At 27.6% G+C, this 21,795-nt stretch overlaps 1 protein-coding gene across 1 annotated transcript; it reads left to right on the plus strand.

The window, feature by feature from the left end:
• Nucleotides 1-327: 327 nt before the first annotated feature.
• Nucleotides 328-21,749, plus strand: LOC111621061 (cell growth-regulating nucleolar protein-like). The gene is made up of 8 exons (XM_023363114.1): nt 328-444; nt 552-632; nt 4,986-5,261; nt 8,628-8,735; nt 8,843-8,923; nt 13,277-13,562; nt 18,020-18,117; nt 21,602-21,749. The coding sequence occupies exons 1-8, from the start codon at nt 328-330 to the stop codon at nt 21,740-21,742; spliced, it is 1,188 nt and encodes a 395-aa protein (XP_023218882.1). The 3' UTR covers nt 21,743-21,749.
• Nucleotides 21,750-21,795: the final 46 nt, after the last annotated feature.

Here is a 21,795-nt window from a genome sequence, read left to right on the forward strand (position 1 = left end):
CTGAGGTTTCATTCTAAATATCGGTGAAAGAATTTCTGAAATCGGATGAGTAGTTTCGGAGATTACCTGCTGCAAACAAACTTACATACATACTTACAAACATTACCTCTTTATAATATTAGTATAGATATGTGTTATTGTTTGTAGTTATATGTAGTTTTGTAGAATGGCAATTTTATAAGCAATTTTAATGGAAATTGTTGATATTTAAAGTTTCTTATTCATTCTTATTTATTTATATTCATCTGATCATTGTTATAATATGCAGTATCATCACAACTTTTTGTTTTTATGTCATTTTAATAATTATTATAATCATTACTATTTATGTTACAGCATATAAAAAATACAATAGCAACAACTAAAGTAGAGCCACTTCTTCAGCATTTATTAGAGCAAATAATTACATATCCAAATGTCCCTAGAAAGAAATTTAAATTTGAGGTAATAAAAATATATTTAGTATTTGAAAATTAAAGTATAATTATTAATTCTGTAATTTTTTTTTTCTTTTTTTGTGGATGAAACATTGTAAATTATATATTTTTCAGAATTTTATAAAGAATTGTTTAAGATGTGGTAATGTTAAGTATATTAACAAAGCTTGGGAAATTTTTGATAAAGCACAAAAGGTAATTGTTTTTTAAATGCAAAGTTGATTTTTTTAAATATATTTTTAAAGTTCTTTGTAGATTCAACTAAATAATAGTTTTTTTATATTCCTGACTTTATAAACAGAAATTGGTATTTTCTAATCGGAAAATACATTATTATATTTATTAAAAAAATTAAAGGAAATATTAATTTTTCAATTTATTTAAATGTAATTGAGTCAAAAAAAATTATGTATTTGTAATTATGTACAGTCAAATCTTGTTTATCTAATTCAAACTGTACTGGATCCAATCTTGAAGAATGAAAATCCAGATACACTGAAATTAATAGGGTATTAAAAGTAATGTTTAAAATTCTGTACTGAAAATATTTTTTAATGATTGGACATGCTTTACTGACTTCAAAACAATAGCAACATAAAAATTACTTGATACATACAGTTTGTGTTTTTATCCATAAAAATATGAATATGTTCCTTTTTATCAATCTGGATGAATGGGATCTGGATAAACAGGGTTTGACTGTATTTAATTATAAATAATACAATTATATAATTGCAAATTTATAAATTTTTAAAATTTAATTTTACTATTTTATAAATATTTTTTATGTATGATACTAAACTTATTGAAATTGTTTTCTAGATTTAATTACTAAAACTGTAGACTGTAAAATTCAATTGTGTGATGTATCTCGTTAATATTTTAAAAACACAAATCATCAATAAATTATAAGGTCTGACAATAAGTTTGCAGATTTGTGGCTCTTGTGTCCATTGTGGCAGTCACTGTCATGTTGAATCTGTCATCATGTTGATTTCTCACAGCAGCCATCTTATCGTCATATGAAGTCTTGTTTGTGGCCACATCCATTATTCTTTGTGTGGATTGTGGTGCTTAATTGCAAAAATGTTAATTTGAATTGGAGCAGTGAGTAAACATCAAATTTCTTCAATTAAAAAAGTAGACAGTATATTAACAACATAAAAAATAGAAGAAACTAAGTCATCATATTTATTATGTTCAAAATTACCGGGAATAAAATACAGTGAAATGTCAGTATAACAAATACCTGTTTAATGAAATTTTTAGTATAGTAAATGCCAGATTAATGAAATTTTTGGTATAGTGAATATATCTTGAATCTCCTGCCAATTTCTTATTCAGCTAAATGCAAAAATGTTTCAAATTAACAAATACCATTATAATGAAAATTTCTATTTAACATAATAAAAATTCTCTCCATTATGAAAGAATAGTTTCATTATAATGAAATCTATAAATGCATAAATTATTTATTATTAATATATGATGAATATTATGTCAAACAGTCTGGCAACATTAATCGTAATGTCTACTTCAACCGGAAACATTAATTTTAATCCTTAGTTATGGTTTCATTTTGATGTTATTACTCTACTGTTTATTTCTTTTTAAGTTTATGACAAAAATGGAGAAAAACAAAAAACACAGTTTTCTTTGGAAGAGATTAATAAAATATTAGATAATGTGCAAAAAGAAATTAAACAAAAGATGTGCCTGACAGTCTAATGGAATGCAGTATCACAGTACTGAATTTTATCAAAAAATTTTGAATAAAGAAACAACAAACACAAAATTAGACTTCTTATACAGAAAATAATGGCTTTAAGTAGAATAACAATTAAAAAGGCAGGATTCCAACTGATCAGTACTACTATATTGTTATTTTAGTTGTTTGCTCTTGATATTTTTTTTGATAATTTCTTATTACAGATTAATTTTTATTTTAATTTAATATAACTTACATTCTGAAAATGTAAAATTTGATTCCATATAAATACTAATAGACAAATTGTATTTTTGAAAACTTTCTTACTTCAAAATGTAAGTGATTTTTTTTTTTCTTTTCTTTTATCCTTGCATTTTTGACTGTATTTCAATGGTCTCCTCAATTTTGTTATATTGACATTTCACTGTATATACAAAATTGAAATTATGTACAGGGTGGTTATAATTAAAGTTGCCCTACTCAGACCTGTATAGAGTCCATTCTCTTTGACGTATTTTGATGAAACTTGGTACATACGTTATACGGATCATGGGGGAAATGAAAATGCAAAAAAATAATTAGTTCAAATTTCTACCACTAGGTGAAAAATGGCGAATGAAGAACAAGAAACACAAAATGGAAACATGCAAAATATTTTTATTCACGTCATTTGTTCAATGTGCAATCCATTTTCGTCACTCACATGTTCAAAGTGCCTTACAGCATGTTCAACAGTAGCCCAATAGGTTTCTTGAGAAATTGCAGCAATATGGCATGTTATGCTTTCTTTCAATTTAGGCAGAGTCTGTATGGTTGTCTGGGATATCTGAAAGATCATGTCTATAGAGGAGGCATATGAACTCTGCTTGAACTGAAAGCAAGCATAACATACCATATTGATGCAATTTCTTAAGAATCTGTGGGATTACCTGTCCTATTCACCAGATTTGGGTTTATATGTCCATTGTGTTTCTAAAAATAAAAGAAACACAGAAATGAATATGTTTGGATGATATTGATGACATTATAGTAAAATGATGGTAGTTCTAAAACTGCTTTGAAGCATGGACAAGATGCTGGCATCTGTGTATAACTTTCCAAGATTACTTTGAAGCAGAGCACAGTAATTTTCAATAAAGTATGTAGCAATTTAAATGTGATGAGTTCTGAACTTAATGCCATTCAATTAACATTCCAAATATTTTCAAATTTTCTGTAATCTATCTTCAGATTCTTCTACAATTTGTAATTGACTAATACTGTGCTTGCACACAATTCACAACTCACTTTGATCTCGATTTATCCACAATCTCGATTGCAATTGTCGCAAGTCGAATGTTGAACTGTTCACTCAGACAATCTGATTGAGAAGAACCCAGTTATTGCACATGATGATAAAACTGACATAAATACTTGATAAGTCACAAACACCAACAACAAAACTGAAATTTTGGTTTAGAAATAAATACTTTTTCTTGCCATATATCTAATATAAGCCATATATCTAATATAAGCCAGATATCATTCTCTCTCCAAATATCTCTTCTTATATCTCTGTTAATAACCTGACACATGTTCCACAGCCATCTTGTTTCTTCTTGTGCATGAGGGATATTGGGAACTCTCTTAAGACTGGATCTAGTTTCACAAACTCTCTTGAGTCAATCACAATTGAACCTTGTTTCAGTCAAGATTGAAATGGTCGAGAGAGGTCACACCACAGCACTAGTCATCGATCTTATTGCAATCTAGATTGAAATACTCGGTGCAAACAGGGTATAACAAAGTTTAACTGATAAAAATCTTTCTATTACCATGGAAATTAGATTGTTGAAACTTACATATTACTCATTGTAACATGGAGCTATAGCAAAATTGCAGATTCATTAATTTAAATAAAAAGAAAATTACTAAAATTATAAAAACTAATAAATATAAAAGTATTAAATTATATTTTAAAAGAAGCTTACATTTAAAATTTGAGATTTTCAGACCCAGTAGATTTTTCTCTAGGAGTATCTGCAGTGCTGGATGAAGAAAAAGAAAATACAGCTTTTCTTAATGATTTTTGCACTATTTGATTGCTTGTATTTCAGCAACCCCTTTATAGAAAAGGCTGAAATTTTGCACACTACTTAAGTAGTATGTAAAATTTCAAAGCAATTATCTTTTGAATGAAATATTCAGAATTACTATAAACCTTTGGGGAGATGGAGAAATCAACCCCTAAAAGTCAGCAACTCTGATTCCTGTTTATACAGTCAGTTAGTGACGTTTTTAATTGGAACAGAATCACTGTCATTACTCTTAATATAAATAAATTTTTCTTGACTGTCAAAATTAAATGATGGAATTATATAGACTCTATTGTTATTTTCATGCAAAATTTTTTTACTGTCATTTCTTAGAAGGAAAATTCTTATTTTTTCTTAAACGTGTTTCTCTGACTAGCAATCTTTTTGTTAAATTTTTCAAATTAGTAAAATGGAGACGTCTTTCTATTTTTTTCATATTATCAATAATGAGTCATCTATATACCATGGTGGAATTGCCAGGTGGTGAGGGATGGGGCTCAATGTATTCAGGAGAGACTACTATGAAAAATTCATTGGATTTTTTTAAACAACCTGGATTTGATACTGGGTTCTCCTGAGTGGTATGCTGATTTCTTAACTGCCTCAACATCCAGCTATCAATGAAATACTTAGAATATTTTTAAAGTTACATTCTAAAAAAATTTCTTAAATATTTTATTACATTATTTTAGTATTGAAGTTTGAAAAATCTGTAAATTATATAATATGCTTAAAATAAATTATTTTCATAATTTATTTATTTAGCAAAAATCACAAAATTCAAAAGATAATAAACCTGAAGAAGTTGAAAATGAAAAAAATGAAACTGACAACTCAACTGATGCTAAAAATCCCGAGAATGGTAAAGTAGATAAAAGAAAAAAGAAACACAAAGAAAATAAAGGACAAAATGACAATAATGATTCAGTTGATGTCATTAATAATGAAAATAATAAAACAAATAAGAGAAAAAGGAAAGAAGATGAAGAAAACACAGAAGAATCAAAACGAATTTGTTTGGGTGAAGTTACTGAATCATCAGTAAATAACGGTAAGTATTTCTTAAATGCATATTATATATTGTATTTACAGTATATATAAATAATTGTGTTATAATTAGTAAAAACAATTATCCCTTGTATAACGCTGATTCTTACAACATAGTTTTGCTCTTACACAGTTTGACAATTGCAGACATCCCCTGTACAAAATTTTTAAATGAAGAGTTATTTAAATATTTTTATTTAAGCATATGTGCTATCTCATATTTGCTTGTGGATTTTAGAATATTGAAATTTTCAATGTTGTTTCATGCCTTTCACCCAATTTTATTTAATGAGAACTGGTTGTACAATTTATCTTCTTCCTTGTCCTAATATCCTATTATAGCTTAATTATAATTCAGGTGTCACTGTCATTTTACATTACATGATAAGTTTGAAAAATAAAAATACATTACAGAAACATTTATTTATTAATGATGCCTTATGCTTGTAACTAAAGTAACCAAATTATACTTTCAAATAAAAAGTAAAGTAAAATATAACAATCTATTTCAAATAAACAAACATTTATCTTATAATCGTGATGGGTTGATGATAATAATAATAATAAATGCAGAGCCCAAACAGTTAGGAGTTGAAAGTTGAAATTTGGTACCAGTTTGAGTACGTCATGAGAACGTACACTAAGAAGGGATATTTTGAAATTCCCCCCACAGGAGAGAGGGAAAGGATTAAGGCTTATCCTAAAGAACTCTGCTTCTACTGTAGTATTTTAGATGCAATTTTTTATTTTTAACTGCGTTTTAGTAGGGTACCATATGGAAATGAAAGAAGTGTATTCCTTAACAATGGAAGTGTTAAAAAGTATTTGTTTCGATTATCCGGATTTTTCCTTATCCGGACTACCTTCATCCCCAATTAGTCCGGATAATCAAGGTTCTACTGTACTTCTTATGCATGGTGATTTATGATTTTGAATTTTGTTGTGTTTGTCATATTAATCTAGAGACATCAGTAATCATTTTCTTTTTCTCTTGGCTATCAACTATTTATTTCTGCTTAAACAACAGAAGTTAAAATATTTTAATTCAATTCTGGGCCCTTTCTGTGCTACAGAGATGGAAAGTATTTCTGATTTTTGTTTTGCATTATTTTTTTACAGATGGGAACAACACTGTATGAGATACAATTTATAATCATAATTATTTTCACATGATAAATATACTAAATTCATGATAAATTCATGAGCCTTGGCGGTTAGTAAAATTATTCAAAAGGACCTTGGGAGAGCACTGTATTAAATAATAATATAGCATTAAATATGTCTAATTTATGAATTGAATTTTTTTTTTAATTTAAAAAATTAGATTTTAAAATTGTGTAATTTAATACCAGTATCATATTAATGAACTCAATTTGCCTTTTGAACCTGTTTTAAAAGTTTAAATTTATAACAATTTAATTATTTTAATCTGTAAAATTTTGAATTATAAAAGTGTTTTACACTTTTGTAATATGTTTAATGCTGAATATGATCAAAAACATTCTATTTTAAATCCTTGCATTTCTTGCTAATATGGTGGGTTACATTCCAAATCACTCCTATAAAGTGATATTGCTTTAAAACCAACCACTGCATGCTTTTCATATGCCAGTGCAAGTAAAAGACTAAAACACATTTAAACTCATTTATGAGCACTAGCTGTAAAAAATTGCAAATGTAAAAATAATAAATAAATAAAACAACTTCTTCACAAAATCACTGGAAAGAATAATCAACATACTAGAACCTTTTTATATCCCAGTAAGAATAAATAAATAAATCTGAAAAATTCTCCTTAAGAGCAAACCAAGTACTGAAAATAATAAACATAAATACAATTATAAAATACTATATTATCAAAACAATCTAAAACAAATTTGAGAAATTTCTGTATACATTTTGTTAATCTTAAAATAGCAATATTTTGTTTATTTACAAATGTTATATTTCAGAAAGCTATTTAATATTATTATTAATATTACATTAATGTTAATTAAGTAACATTGACAATCCTGTATAATAAAGTTCATACAGTAAAATTAATTTGACAATGTTGAAGAACTGTCTTATGTAGTGTCCAGTGCTGTCTAGAGCTTATAAAGGGACTTAGGGGGAAAGCAAACATCCTTTGCTATTTTTCTTGAACAAATGAAACATGTAGTGTGTTTGTTTATTGATTAAAAAAATCAGTCTTTAATATTTCATTTTCTGTTAGTAAAAATAACATTTAATTTATAGAGTTGGTAACCATTACAGGTTGATAAGTTCTCTCTGCAATCAGAGAAAAATCTCCAACTCCCCGTCTCTATGATCATGATAATGTTTGCAGAAATTTATAATCACTATATACTTGTACTAGCAGACCTCGCCACACGTTGTTGTGGTTCAAAATGTATGTATTATAAATGTATAACACTTCCCCCGTGGGGAAAATTTTTCGAAAAATTTCTTCTTAGTGTATATTCTCTTGACATACCCTATTAAAACGCAATCAAAAACGCAAAAACCCACATCTAAAATAATATAATAGAAGCCAAGTTCTTCACGGTAAGCCTTAATTCTGTCTCTCTCCCCCGCGGGGGAATATCGAAAAATCCCTTCTTAGTGTACATTCTGTTGACGTACTCTATTAAAACGCAATCAAAAACGCAAAAAACCGCATCTAAAATAGTATAAATAGAAGCAGAGTTCTTTACGGTAAGCCTTAATCCTAACCATCTCCCTTCAGTGGGGGGAATTTCGACATGTATATTATATAAAAACACGTGCGTATTCAAATGCAGCGTTGTGTCAAAATTTCAAAGGAATCGGTAGGAACAAACGAACATTACATTTTTATTTATATAGATAGATAGAAGATGATCTGCTTTAGTTCATTTTCACAGGAAGGCAATGCCTCACAGAAAAGCAAACTTAGGGTGTCGTACTCATAGTGCCATCTGTTGGACATAAAAGCCTTAACCTAGATTATATATTTTAATTTATATGAATGTTTAACGGAATAATATACAGCCTATGTCCACCCTGAGGTTTCATTCTAAATATCGGTGAAAGAATTTCTGAAATCGGATGAGTAGTTTCGGAGATTACCTGCTGCAAACAAACTTACATACATACTTACAAACATTACCTCTTTATAATATTAGTATAGATATGTGTTATTGTTTGTAGTTATATGTAGTTTTGTAGAATGGCAATTTTATAAGCAATTTTAATGGAAATTGTTGATATTTAAAGTTTCTTATTCATTCTTATTTATTTATATTCATCTGATCATTGTTATAATATGCAGTATCATCACAACTTTTTGTTTTTATGTCATTTTAATAATTATTATAATCATTACTATTTATGTTACAGCATATAAAAAATACAATAGCAACAACTAAAGTAGAGCCACTTCTTCAGCATTTATTAGAGCAAATAATTACATATCCAAATGTCCCTAGAAAGAAATTTAAATTTGAGGTAATAAAAATATATTTAGTATTTGAAAATTAAAGTATAATTATTAATTCTGTAATTTTTTTTTTCTTTTTTTGTGGATGAAACATTGTAAATTATATATTTTTCAGAATTTTATAAAGAATTGTTTAAGATGTGGTAATGTTAAGTATATTAACAAAGCTTGGGAAATTTTTGATAAAGCACAAAAGGTAATTGTTTTTTAAATGCAAAGTTGATTTTTTTAAATATATTTTTAAAGTTCTTTGTAGATTCAACTAAATAATAGTTTTTTTATATTCCTGACTTTATAAACAGAAATTGGTATTTTCTAATCGGAAAATACATTATTATATTTATTAAAAAAATTAAAGGAAATATTAATTTTTCAATTTATTTAAATGTAATTGAGTCAAAAAAAATTATGTATTTGTAATTATGTACAGTCAAATCTTGTTTATCTAATTCAAACTGTACTGGATCCAATCTTGAAGAATGAAAATCCAGATACACTGAAATTAATAGGGTATTAAAAGTAATGTTTAAAATTCTGTACTGAAAATATTTTTTAATGATTGGACATGCTTTACTGACTTCAAAACAATAGCAACATAAAAATTACTTGATACATACAGTTTGTGTTTTTATCCATAAAAATATGAATATGTTCCTTTTTATCAATCTGGATGAATGGGATCTGGATAAACAGGGTTTGACTGTATTTAATTATAAATAATACAATTATATAATTGCAAATTTATAAATTTTTAAAATTTAATTTTACTATTTTATAAATATTTTTTATGTATGATACTAAACTTATTGAAATTGTTTTCTAGATTTAATTACTAAAACTGTAGACTGTAAAATTCAATTGTGTGATGTATCTCGTTAATATTTTAAAAACACAAATCATCAATAAATTATAAGGTCTGACAATAAGTTTGCAGATTTGTGGCTCTTGTGTCCATTGTGGCAGTCACTGTCATGTTGAATCTGTCATCATGTTGATTTCTCACAGCAGCCATCTTATCGTCATATGAAGTCTTGTTTGTGGCCACATCCATTATTCTTTGTGTGGATTGTGGTGCTTAATTGCAAAAATGTTAATTTGAATTGGAGCAGTGAGTAAACATCAAATTTCTTCAATTAAAAAAGTAGACAGTATATTAACAACATAAAAAATAGAAGAAACTAAGTCATCATATTTATTATGTTCAAAATTACCGGGAATAAAATACAGTGAAATGTCAGTATAACAAATACCTGTTTAATGAAATTTTTAGTATAGTAAATGCCAGATTAATGAAATTTTTGGTATAGTGAATATATCTTGAATCTCCTGCCAATTTCTTATTCAGCTAAATGCAAAAATGTTTCAAATTAACAAATACCATTATAATGAAAATTTCTATTTAACATAATAAAAATTCTCTCCATTATGAAAGAATAGTTTCATTATAATGAAATCTATAAATGCATAAATTATTTATTATTAATATATGATGAATATTATGTCAAACAGTCTGGCAACATTAATCGTAATGTCTACTTCAACCGGAAACATTAATTTTAATCCTTAGTTATGGTTTCATTTTGATGTTATTACTCTACTGTTTATTTCTTTTTAAGTTTATGACAAAAATGGAGAAAAACAAAAAACACAGTTTTCTTTGGAAGAGATTAATAAAATATTAGATAATGTGCAAAAAGAAATTAAACAAAAGATGTGCCTGACAGTCTAATGGAATGCAGTATCACAGTACTGAATTTTATCAAAAAATTTTGAATAAAGAAACAACAAACACAAAATTAGACTTCTTATACAGAAAATAATGGCTTTAAGTAGAATAACAATTAAAAAGGCAGGATTCCAACTGATCAGTACTACTATATTGTTATTTTAGTTGTTTGCTCTTGATATTTTTTTTGATAATTTCTTATTACAGATTAATTTTTATTTTAATTTAATATAACTTACATTCTGAAAATGTAAAATTTGATTCCATATAAATACTAATAGACAAATTGTATTTTTGAAAACTTTCTTACTTCAAAATGTAAGTGATTTTTTTTTTTCTTTTCTTTTATCCTTGCATTTTTGACTGTATTTCAATGGTCTCCTCAATTTTGTTATATTGACATTTCACTGTATATACAAAATTGAAATTATGTACAGGGTGGTTATAATTAAAGTTGCCCTACTCAGACCTGTATAGAGTCCATTCTCTTTGACGTATTTTGATGAAACTTGGTACATACGTTATACGGATCATGGGGGAAATGAAAATGCAAAAAAATAATTAGTTCAAATTTCTACCACTAGGTGAAAAATGGCGAATGAAGAACAAGAAACACAAAATGGAAACATGCAAAATATTTTTATTCACGTCATTTGTTCAATGTGCAATCCATTTTCGTCACTCACATGTTCAAAGTGCCTTACAGCATGTTCAACAGTAGCCCAATAGGTTTCTTGAGAAATTGCAGCAATATGGCATGTTATGCTTTCTTTCAATTTAGGCAGAGTCTGTATGGTTGTCTGGGATATCTGAAAGATCATGTCTATAGAGGAGGCATATGAACTCTGCTTGAACTGAAAGCAAGCATAACATACCATATTGATGCAATTTCTTAAGAATCTGTGGGATTACCTGTCCTATTCACCAGATTTGGGTTTATATGTCCATTGTGTTTCTAAAAATAAAAGAAACACAGAAATGAATATGTTTGGATGATATTGATGACATTATAGTAAAATGATGGTAGTTCTAAAACTGCTTTGAAGCATGGACAAGATGCTGGCATCTGTGTATAACTTTCCAAGATTACTTTGAAGCAGAGCACAGTAATTTTCAATAAAGTATGTAGCAATTTAAATGTGATGAGTTCTGAACTTAATGCCATTCAATTAACATTCCAAATATTTTCAAATTTTCTGTAATCTATCTTCAGATTCTTCTACAATTTGTAATTGACTAATACTGTGCTTGCACACAATTCACAACTCACTTTGATCTCGATTTATCCACAATCTCGATTGCAATTGTCGCAAGTCGAATGTTGAACTGTTCACTCAGACAATCTGATTGAGAAGAACCCAGTTATTGCACATGATGATAAAACTGACATAAATACTTGATAAGTCACAAACACCAACAACAAAACTGAAATTTTGGTTTAGAAATAAATACTTTTTCTTGCCATATATCTAATATAAGCCATATATCTAATATAAGCCAGATATCATTCTCTCTCCAAATATCTCTTCTTATATCTCTGTTAATAACCTGACACATGTTCCACAGCCATCTTGTTTCTTCTTGTGCATGAGGGATATTGGGAACTCTCTTAAGACTGGATCTAGTTTCACAAACTCTCTTGAGTCAATCACAATTGAACCTTGTTTCAGTCAAGATTGAAATGGTCGAGAGAGGTCACACCACAGCACTAGTCATCGATCTTATTGCAATCTAGATTGAAATACTCGGTGCAAACAGGGTATAACAAAGTTTAACTGATAAAAATCTTTCTATTACCATGGAAATTAGATTGTTGAAACTTACATATTACTCATTGTAACATGGAGCTATAGCAAAATTGCAGATTCATTAATTTAAATAAAAAGAAAATTACTAAAATTATAAAAACTAATAAATATAAAAGTATTAAATTATATTTTAAAAGAAGCTTACATTTAAAATTTGAGATTTTCAGACCCAGTAGATTTTTCTCTAGGAGTATCTGCAGTGCTGGATGAAGAAAAAGAAAATACAGCTTTTCTTAATGATTTTTGCACTATTTGATTGCTTGTATTTCAGCAACCCCTTTATAGAAAAGGCTGAAATTTTGCACACTACTTAAGTAGTATGTAAAATTTCAAAGCAATTATCTTTTGAATGAAATATTCAGAATTACTATAAACCTTTGGGGAGATGGAGAAATCAACCCCTAAAAGTCAGCAACTCTGATTCCTGTTTATACAGTCAGTTAGTGACGTTTTTAATTGGAACAGAATCACTGTCATTACTCTTAATATAAATAAATTTTTCTTGACTGTCAAAATTAAATGATGGAATTATATAGACTCTATTGTTATTTTCATGCAAAATTTTTTTACTGTCATTTCTTAGAAGGAAAATTCTTATTTTTTCTTAAACGTGTTTCTCTGACTAGCAATCTTTTTGTTAAATTTTTCAAATTAGTAAAATGGAGACGTCTTTCTATTTTTTTCATATTATCAATAATGAGTCATCTATATACCATGGTGGAATTGCCAGGTGGTGAGGGATGGGGCTCAATGTATTCAGGAGAGACTACTATGAAAAATTCATTGGATTTTTTTAAACAACCTGGATTTGATACTGGGTTCTCCTGAGTGGTATGCTGATTTCTTAACTGCCTCAACATCCAGCTATCAATGAAATACTTAGAATATTTTTAAAGTTACATTCTAAAAAAATTTCTTAAATATTTTATTACATTATTTTAGTATTGAAGTTTGAAAAATCTGTAAATTATATAATATGCTTAAAATAAATTATTTTCATAATTTATTTATTTAGCAAAAATCACAAAATTCAAAAGATAATAAACCTGAAGAAGTTGAAAATGAAAAAAATGAAACTGACAACTCAACTGATGCTAAAAATCCCGAGAATGGTAAAGTAGATAAAAGAAAAAAGAAACACAAAGAAAATAAAGGACAAAATGACAATAATGATTCAGTTGATGTCATTAATAATGAAAATAATAAAACAAATAAGAGAAAAAGGAAAGAAGATGAAGAAAACACAGAAGAATCAAAACGAATTTGTTTGGGTGAAGTTACTGAATCATCAGTAAATAACGGTAAGTATTTCTTAAATGCATATTATATATTGTATTTACAGTATATATAAATAATTGTGTTATAATTAGTAAAAACAATTATCCCTTGTATAACGCTGATTCTTACAACATAGTTTTGCTCTTACACAGTTTGACAATTGCAGACATCCCCTGTACAAAATTTTTAAATGAAGAGTTATTTAAATATTTTTATTTAAGCATATGTGCTATCTCATATTTGCTTGTGGATTTTAGAATATTGAAATTTTCAATGTTGTTTCATGCCTTTCACCCAATTTTATTTAATGAGAACTGGTTGTACAATTTATCTTCTTCCTTGTCCTAATATCCTATTATAGCTTAATTATAATTCAGGTGTCACTGTCATTTTACATTACATGATAAGTTTGAAAAATAAAAATACATTACAGAAACATTTATTTATTAATGATGCCTTATGCTTGTAACTAAAGTAACCAAATTATACTTTCAAATAAAAAGTAAAGTAAAATATAACAATCTATTTCAAATAAACAAACATTTATCTTATAATCGTGATGGGTTGATGATAATAATAATAATAAATGCAGAGCCCAAACAGTTAGGAGTTGAAAGTTGAAATTTGGTACCAGTTTGAGTACGTCATGAGAACGTACACTAAGAAGGGATATTTTGAAATTCCCCCCACAGGAGAGAGGGAAAGGATTAAGGCTTATCCTAAAGAACTCTGCTTCTACTGTAGTATTTTAGATGCAATTTTTTATTTTTAACTGCGTTTTAGTAGGGTACCATATGGAAATGAAAGAAGTGTATTCCTTAACAATGGAAGTGTTAAGAGAAAGCAACATGTAAGATTTATAGGCGCAGATGTGGTTTTTTGCATTTTTGTGGAAAATCGAACATATTTTTAGACCCAACTAAAAATTTTCTAATTAGTCTGGAAACAGGGAGACCTAATTCTTGCATTCTGTGAAAACAGGTAAGATTGACTATAATGTAATAATCTTAATCTTTGCTGTTGTTACTTTTTTGCCCAAGCAATGCTAGGCTTATCTGCTAGTAAAGTAATAATTTTTGATAATGTAACATAAGTACAATAATAATCAAATTATTTTGCACATTTCATACAAATTTTTGTTCTCAAAACATTTTGGCTTCTTGCAGCATCTTAGTATTTTGTAAATCAACTAGTACTGATTCTCTAATACATTTATGTTCACTTATTTAGTTATCAATGTTATGAGTGGATGACTAGACTTTATCATCATTCTCACAATTAGTTTTTATATAATTTATATTAGTAAAAGATGCTTCATATCACTCAAAGAAATTCTTCACAATCTGAATCCCCATATCAAACTGATTTAGAAGTTCCAGGAAAAAGTTATTATAGATATAAAAACACATCTGTTACATTCACATCATGGTGTGGTCTCTCAAATTTAAATTTTAAATTTGTGACTGGAAAACTTCTTGTCTAGAAATAGTAAGAACACTATTCAACTGCACAGAACACTAACTTAAAACTACATGAAATAACGAACTTTAACATTATACCAGTGGTGAATCCTACAACAATAACCATGTTGGGATGTCTGTGAGACTGTACGACAGCAGTTAAGATTAAAATAAAAGATGATGTTTTAATACAGAAAATTTAATAAAAAAAGTCAGAAACATTGGCCATCTTAGTGCTTTTGTCATTATGACTCATCTTGAGGAATACCAAATATAATACTTTTTCCTATAGTTTCAATAATTGATATAAGTTCAGTCCTCAATTTGATAATTAACAATATGAAATTGCTGGATGAAGTAAGAAGTAAATTTCGGCAGTGCTTCACAAGTTGTTTGTAGTTTAATTAATAGAAAATATATTGTTTTCAGCTATAAAAATAATATAACAGTACATAACTATATTATAATAGTTATTTAATCATGAATGAATGTTTGGAGTTAAATTATGTAGATGTAGAAATTAATAATGTTCTTGGTTGCTTTTGAGTATTTGAGAATTAATGTTTTTTACTGTAAGCATTGCAGTGGAACTGATGCACCATATGCATATACTCACAATGCTGGAGAGAACTTGTTTGCACCTGAATAAATGTTAAAAGTAACATGTTTTTCCTGTATATTTTATTTTATTAATTTTTGGTAAGAAACTAGAATGGTAAGATTCTGTCTTGATAGGAATTAATCCAATAGGATTTTGTCCTACAGGATTCTGCTATGAAGATTTTTCTGGTAGGATTTTGTAAATGAGCTTTGTTTGGAGTGCAATATATCTATCAGCTCAATGTATTGAATCAATGTATATATTCACAGTAATTGATTACAATATGCCCACATATGCTATATTATATAGCTTTGTGATCATGAAAACTTTATATCATTATTGGGCTGCAGGTTGAAAAAATTGTAGACCTATAACTTCCCACTGTTGTCCATCTGTCTGTCATCCCTTAATCTTGAGAACAGAGTTAGATAGATGTAAGACAAGACCAGATATAGAAACCTTAGGGGCAGGAGGCTCCAATTAACTTTATGAACATCCAATGCAAACCTGAAGTCATGTCATTTCAGTTCAAAAATTTTCCCCTGAGAGGAGTTAGATAGATAACAGGCCCAACTCTGTTGTTAAAGGAAAAATATGATGTACAGGGGAAAGCCACTTTTAATTTGAGATGGAGAGTATATATTTTAAATTAAATAAATTAAAAATATGATTAAAAATTGCAGCCTGGCATTTTGGCCTCTTTGTGCTCTCTGAGCAGTAAGAGGCCTAAAACCACAAAAAAAAAAAAAAAAAAACACTGATCCCTCAGCTAATAAAGAATTTATATCTACTAACAATTTTTATTATAAATGTCTACCTCTAAATTATTTATTATTTTTTCCTGAAATTTACTTCCATGAAGAGGATAATATTTTACTATTTCTTACTAATAACTTTTACCAAAGACGTTTTGATAAATTTATAAGTTAGTGATATAATATTTTTTGTTCTATCAAAGTTCTTTAGTAATTTCATCACTACTCCTCTCTTTAATGAGATGAAAGAGATGATAAGAGAGTTCATAAAAGAAAAAAATGTTTGAAACTAGAAAAGTTGGATATGAAAAAATTCCTCAGTGAATTGTTAGTTAAAGGATTTAGTGAAATATTACTTTTGCATAGACAAAATGGCTGTAGAAGAAATGAATAATTTTAAGGATAAATTATAATTTTATTGTTTTGAAATACACATTACAGTAGAGCGTCGATTATCCAAAAGTCAATCATCCGAAACGTCAATTATCCAAAAGAATTCCAGTTGGCAAATTTAAATTTTCGCCAGTGCTGTGGCACTTCAATCTTTGGCTATGTCTTGGGCTACTCAAATATTTTATGTTTTTGATACTAAATTAACATCTGAAGTATAAATTTTTTTTTATTGTTTTTATATTTTTCAATATATTTATTTTGTTTGTACAAAATAAAAAAATAATTTTAAACGATACAATAGTCTTTGTTAGGCTTAACATCGACGAAAATTCAATGCAAAGCGACACGCAACGGAGAAAAATTTCAAAATCGGATATGTTAAACTATTTTTTCGTACGTAAATNTAAACGATACAATAGTCTTTGTTAGGCTTAACATTGACGAAAATTCAACATGAAGAGACGCAACGGAGAAAAATTTCAAAATCGGATATGTTAAACTATTTTTTCGTACGTAATCGGTTATCCGAACAACCCCAGTCCCCAATTGATTCGGATAATCGACGCTCTACTGTATTAGTTTATCAAATAAAATCTAATTTTGGCAATTAAACTTAAAAAGTTTTTGGTATGAATTTAAATATTTTGAATGTTAGTACATTTTCATTGTTAAAATTTTGTTGCTAGATTATTATATGAGTGAAAAAATGAACATTTATTGGAATAGATTAGGAAATTTTAGAATTTTAGACTCTCATTGCATCTGTATCTGCTGAAAACTTAAAAGTAAAACTTTTTCCTTTTAAGAAACACTTGAGTACTTGTGAATATATATTTACTTTGTTATTTAACTTCAGTAAAATATTTGTTTTATATAAATGAATTGTTATTGGAGTTTAAAAGTGCTTCATTTTCATATCATCTCTGTCATGCCTTTTTGCAGCATACAAAAAAATTCTTAGTCTTTTATCAGATTAAGTGATGGATCATATTTACAACTACAAAATAAAAATATATATCCAAATATTCCATTTAAATTTATCATATTTATTCATTTAATTATTTAATAATGAAATATATATTGTTTTAATTTTATTAATCATATATTTGTCTTAATGTCAAAGTGTAGCTTTGCTAACATTTTAAAAGTAGCTTTAGGACTTATTTTGGAATGAACTGAATACAGAAACATAATTATGTATTCTATAAATTTATTGAATAAGTTTCCTATCTTATCAACTTCATAGATCTTAATATTAATTGGTTTTATAGCTGAAGAAGAAAAGAAGTTTAAATGGAGCAGAGTTATTTTAGAAATCATGAATAAATATGTTGAAAAAGGAATATCTTTGAAAAAACTTCAAAAAAAGGTAAATTTATTACAAATTATACATAGTAGAGTCACAAATAAATAATCTTTTTTATTTATTTTTGATTCTTTCCACCCCTTAGGTATTAAGAGGAAAATCAAACTTTTGGTACATTTTTTATTATTCAACAGAAAATTTTAAACCACATTACTTTTAAAATAAGCTACACACTTTAGCCTTCATCTATGTCACTTCAAACCAGTCCTGAAAGCTAAATTTTTAAGATGCCTTTAATGACTTTCATCATTGATGCTTCCATTTTTATGCTTATTAGAATCTTCATCCTTTCAACTGCCCTTTCATTTTAACAGATAAAAAATATACAGGACAAAATTGAGGGAGTAATGAACTTGGGATAGCACTATCATATGCTGATTGGTTAGATATTTTCTTATTAGGGACAACTGATAAAAGCCAATGTGCAAGCTCCAAAAACTACAACCAATATATTTTCTTATCTTAAGATATAAGAAAATGATTTCTAGTAATACAATCAATGTGCATTCTAGTACTGCTTTTGCAAATGAAATGGATGTAGCTGCAGAAGATGCTTTATTTAAATGTGATCTACTGTAAATGCTTTTACTATTAACATTTAAAGGTTATTTTAAAAGTATTTTATTGTATAAAAATATAAATAAAAGCAATGGGATCGGTTTATTTAATAAATTTTAAAAATTAAAAATATACAGTACTTTATTTTTTACATTTAAAGTTGTTTTATTAATTTTAGATGATATTTGTATTATGTATCATTTTTTTCTGTCTAATTTGGGTCCAGAGAAGATTACTAACAACTACTGCATAAAGAGATTACTACCCATAGTTTAATGTGCTACTTTTAAGGCATTATCTATTGCATTAATCAAGGACTACTTGGAATCAAATTCTAAAAATTAATTAATAGAGAATCCATAAATATTTATGTAAATGATATAAAGTTATATATTTTCATGGTCTATACAGACCTGGAAAGTCAGGGAATAAGATTTTTAGCAGGAAAAGTCAGAAAAAGTTAGGGAATGGCATTGAAAGTCAGAGAATCTGCAAATACTGTGGAATCCATCTGTTGCTCTCACTCCTTTTTGACCTGAATACGTCTTTAAATTTGATTTAGTATAGTGGTCTACAAAAACTGAATGGCAAGATTTGTCATGCTTATATCTCATAAACTATAAGTGATAATCTAATGATTAAAATTTTGTTGGATAGAGGGTTTACGTTCATATTTAAAATTGTGGGTAGAGGGGGTTGCAGCTACACATGAACACTGAAAATGGTGACATCAATATGAAAGTATTCAATACTAAAGCTGGAAAGATATTTCTTATTCTAGAATAATTTCTCATCTGCCATTAATTAAAACTAATATTCCCATTCATGCTCCAGAACATTTTATTCTATTCAACTATTTCTTTGAAACAGAAACATCCTGATTTCAAAATATTATGGAAATACTATGCAAAAGTTTGAGAAGTTAGTATTTAAGATAAGCCTAAAATTTATTTCATACATTTTATTCAAAGCAGTTTTTTGATAATATAGATGCAGTGATGAAGAGCTGGGTGAAAGATGAGGATAACAGAAATATTAGAATACGTGGTTATTGAATTAAAAGAGAAAGAACAAAAGAATTGTATAAGTGAAACAGAATAAAAAGACAAAAAGAAATGTGATATTCTACAATAATGATTAATGAGACTTTTTGAAATTCTCCATTTTCAACACATTTTCCTTTCTTTTTGTTAAATATTATGAAGTATGGAAATAAACGTTAAAGTACAATACAGTGGGTGATCGGTTAACGAACAGTTTGGACTGTGAACAAATCGGACAACGAACAGTTATGTTCAAATAATGAACACCTGACAGAACAAACAAATGCGACACCTGTGTTTAAGATTTGTAAAACTATATTTTAATGGTATCTATGCATGGTTTGTGGAATAAGACTTTCACAGTTGTATGCATAACCTTTCCTGCACTAGTTAATTTTTGTTCTCTGAATTTTTTAATTGCTTTTCTGAACTTTTTATTTAAAAAACTGATAATATTATGGGAGCTAAAAAGAGTGGAGTGTTAAGAACTGTGTTCACTGTAGAAGCTAAGCAAGAGATAATAGCCAAGGTAGAGAGTAGGCAGAAGATGTCTGATATTGTAGGCAGATGACTTCAACAGATTATAGTAGATATGACCTTAACTAAAAAGATATAATCAAAAAACTCAAGCAGATAAAGGAGTAATGAAAATCGCATCTGAGAAAAAGGATATGCCATCCATGAAAAAATGGAGAGGTTTCTTTTAATTTGTTATTACATGTAAACAAACATAGTAAGAACGTATATAATTTTTTATTTTTATTTTTTTGGGGGTCTCCAGAATGAATTAAACAAATTCCCACAAAAATCTATGGTAAATCGATAGTCGGTTAACAAAGAATTTGGATAGTGAACATGGTCATGGAACGGATTATTTCAGTAACTGATCACCCACTGTCTGTGGATTCTGATGTGATGCAAAACAATAAGTACCATTTCTGAAATTTGTGCAACAAAGTTATTTACATATTGATATAGAAATCCTGTAAACAAGTTGTTTGCAAACTTTGATATTAAATTATATTTTGGAATAAATAAGTTATATGTAATATCTATTTAAATTTTATTTTTATTATGAATAATTAAATTTAATTGTAAATTTCTTTTATAAATAGTTTGAATTTTATTATCTGTGTGATTATATGTTGTAATTATTACTATTAATCTTACTTATATAATAATTGATAATGACGATACATCTACCATTTCAGTTTTGAGAAAGATGACCATTACATGTAACCCTAGACGGTTGCTTTACCTCTTTAGAAGGTCATCTTCACCTCTGTTTCTTATCTGACTAAGAAAAATAGCTCTTTTTCAGCCTTATTATTTTCATATCAACACAAAGTTGTTGATGTTTGTTCCTTCTATATGGAAGAACAAAAATTTGGTTATGTTTTGTAGTTGGATGATCTTCCTATTTTCTGGAGTTGATTTTAGAGAGAGCGATCAAGCTATGGATATAGTTAAACAACACTTGATATTCTGTGCTATCTTTAACATCCAGATTGTATGGTGCTGATAAAACTGGCTTGTTCGGCTGACCCATTGATGACTAGTGAAAACTTATACTTAATAATTTCCTATTTCTCTCCAAGTTTTACCAGATTCCTGTATATCTTTTCAAAGACTTTGAAAGTGGATATGGAAGGAAACTTTAGCTCATTTCTGTCATGTTCTGCTTCTCACCATTTATAGATTGTAGATTTGACTTTGACCCAAAAATAATTAAATGTAAAGAAAATATTAGAGAATATTTATCATTCAGTTCTTAAGATTTAATGTTATCATTAAAGAATGTTTAAAATTACAGCTGTTAATATTAATAGTGAATATGATTTTTCAAATGCTCTCTTTTAATATCTGTTATTTTTCTTTTATTTTAGGCATTGGAACAATATTTTGCAATGGTTGAAGAAGCTGATCAATTACCAAAAGATAAAGTAATTTTAAAATTTCATAAAAAACTAAAACGTATTCCAAACATTAATATTAGTAATGATAGAGTGAACATTCTTCAGGATTAATTTTGTACCAGAAATTGTTAATAAATAATTTTATATAAAATGATTTGAATTAC

The sequence above is a fragment of the Centruroides sculpturatus genome, unplaced genomic scaffold, assembly GCF_000671375.1.
Source record: "Centruroides sculpturatus isolate CEXI.00-Female unplaced genomic scaffold, Cexi_2.0 scaffold324, whole genome shotgun sequence".
NCBI classification, from domain to species: domain Eukaryota; kingdom Metazoa; phylum Arthropoda; class Arachnida; order Scorpiones; family Buthidae; genus Centruroides; species Centruroides sculpturatus.

Bases quoted from the DNA above. Each gene is read 5' to 3' on its own strand.
- LOC111621061 (XM_023363114.1), top strand. From the start codon at position 328: ATGTTACAGCATATAAAAAATACAATAGCAACAACTAAAGTAGAGCCA. The intron at 633-4,985 runs GTAATTGTTTTT...TTATTTATTTAG, and splicing joins TTTTTGATAAAGCACAAAAG to CAAAAATCACAAAATTCAAA. The intron at 8,736-8,842 runs GTAATAAAAATA...TATATTTTTCAG, and splicing joins GAAAGAAATTTAAATTTGAG to AATTTTATAAAGAATTGTTT.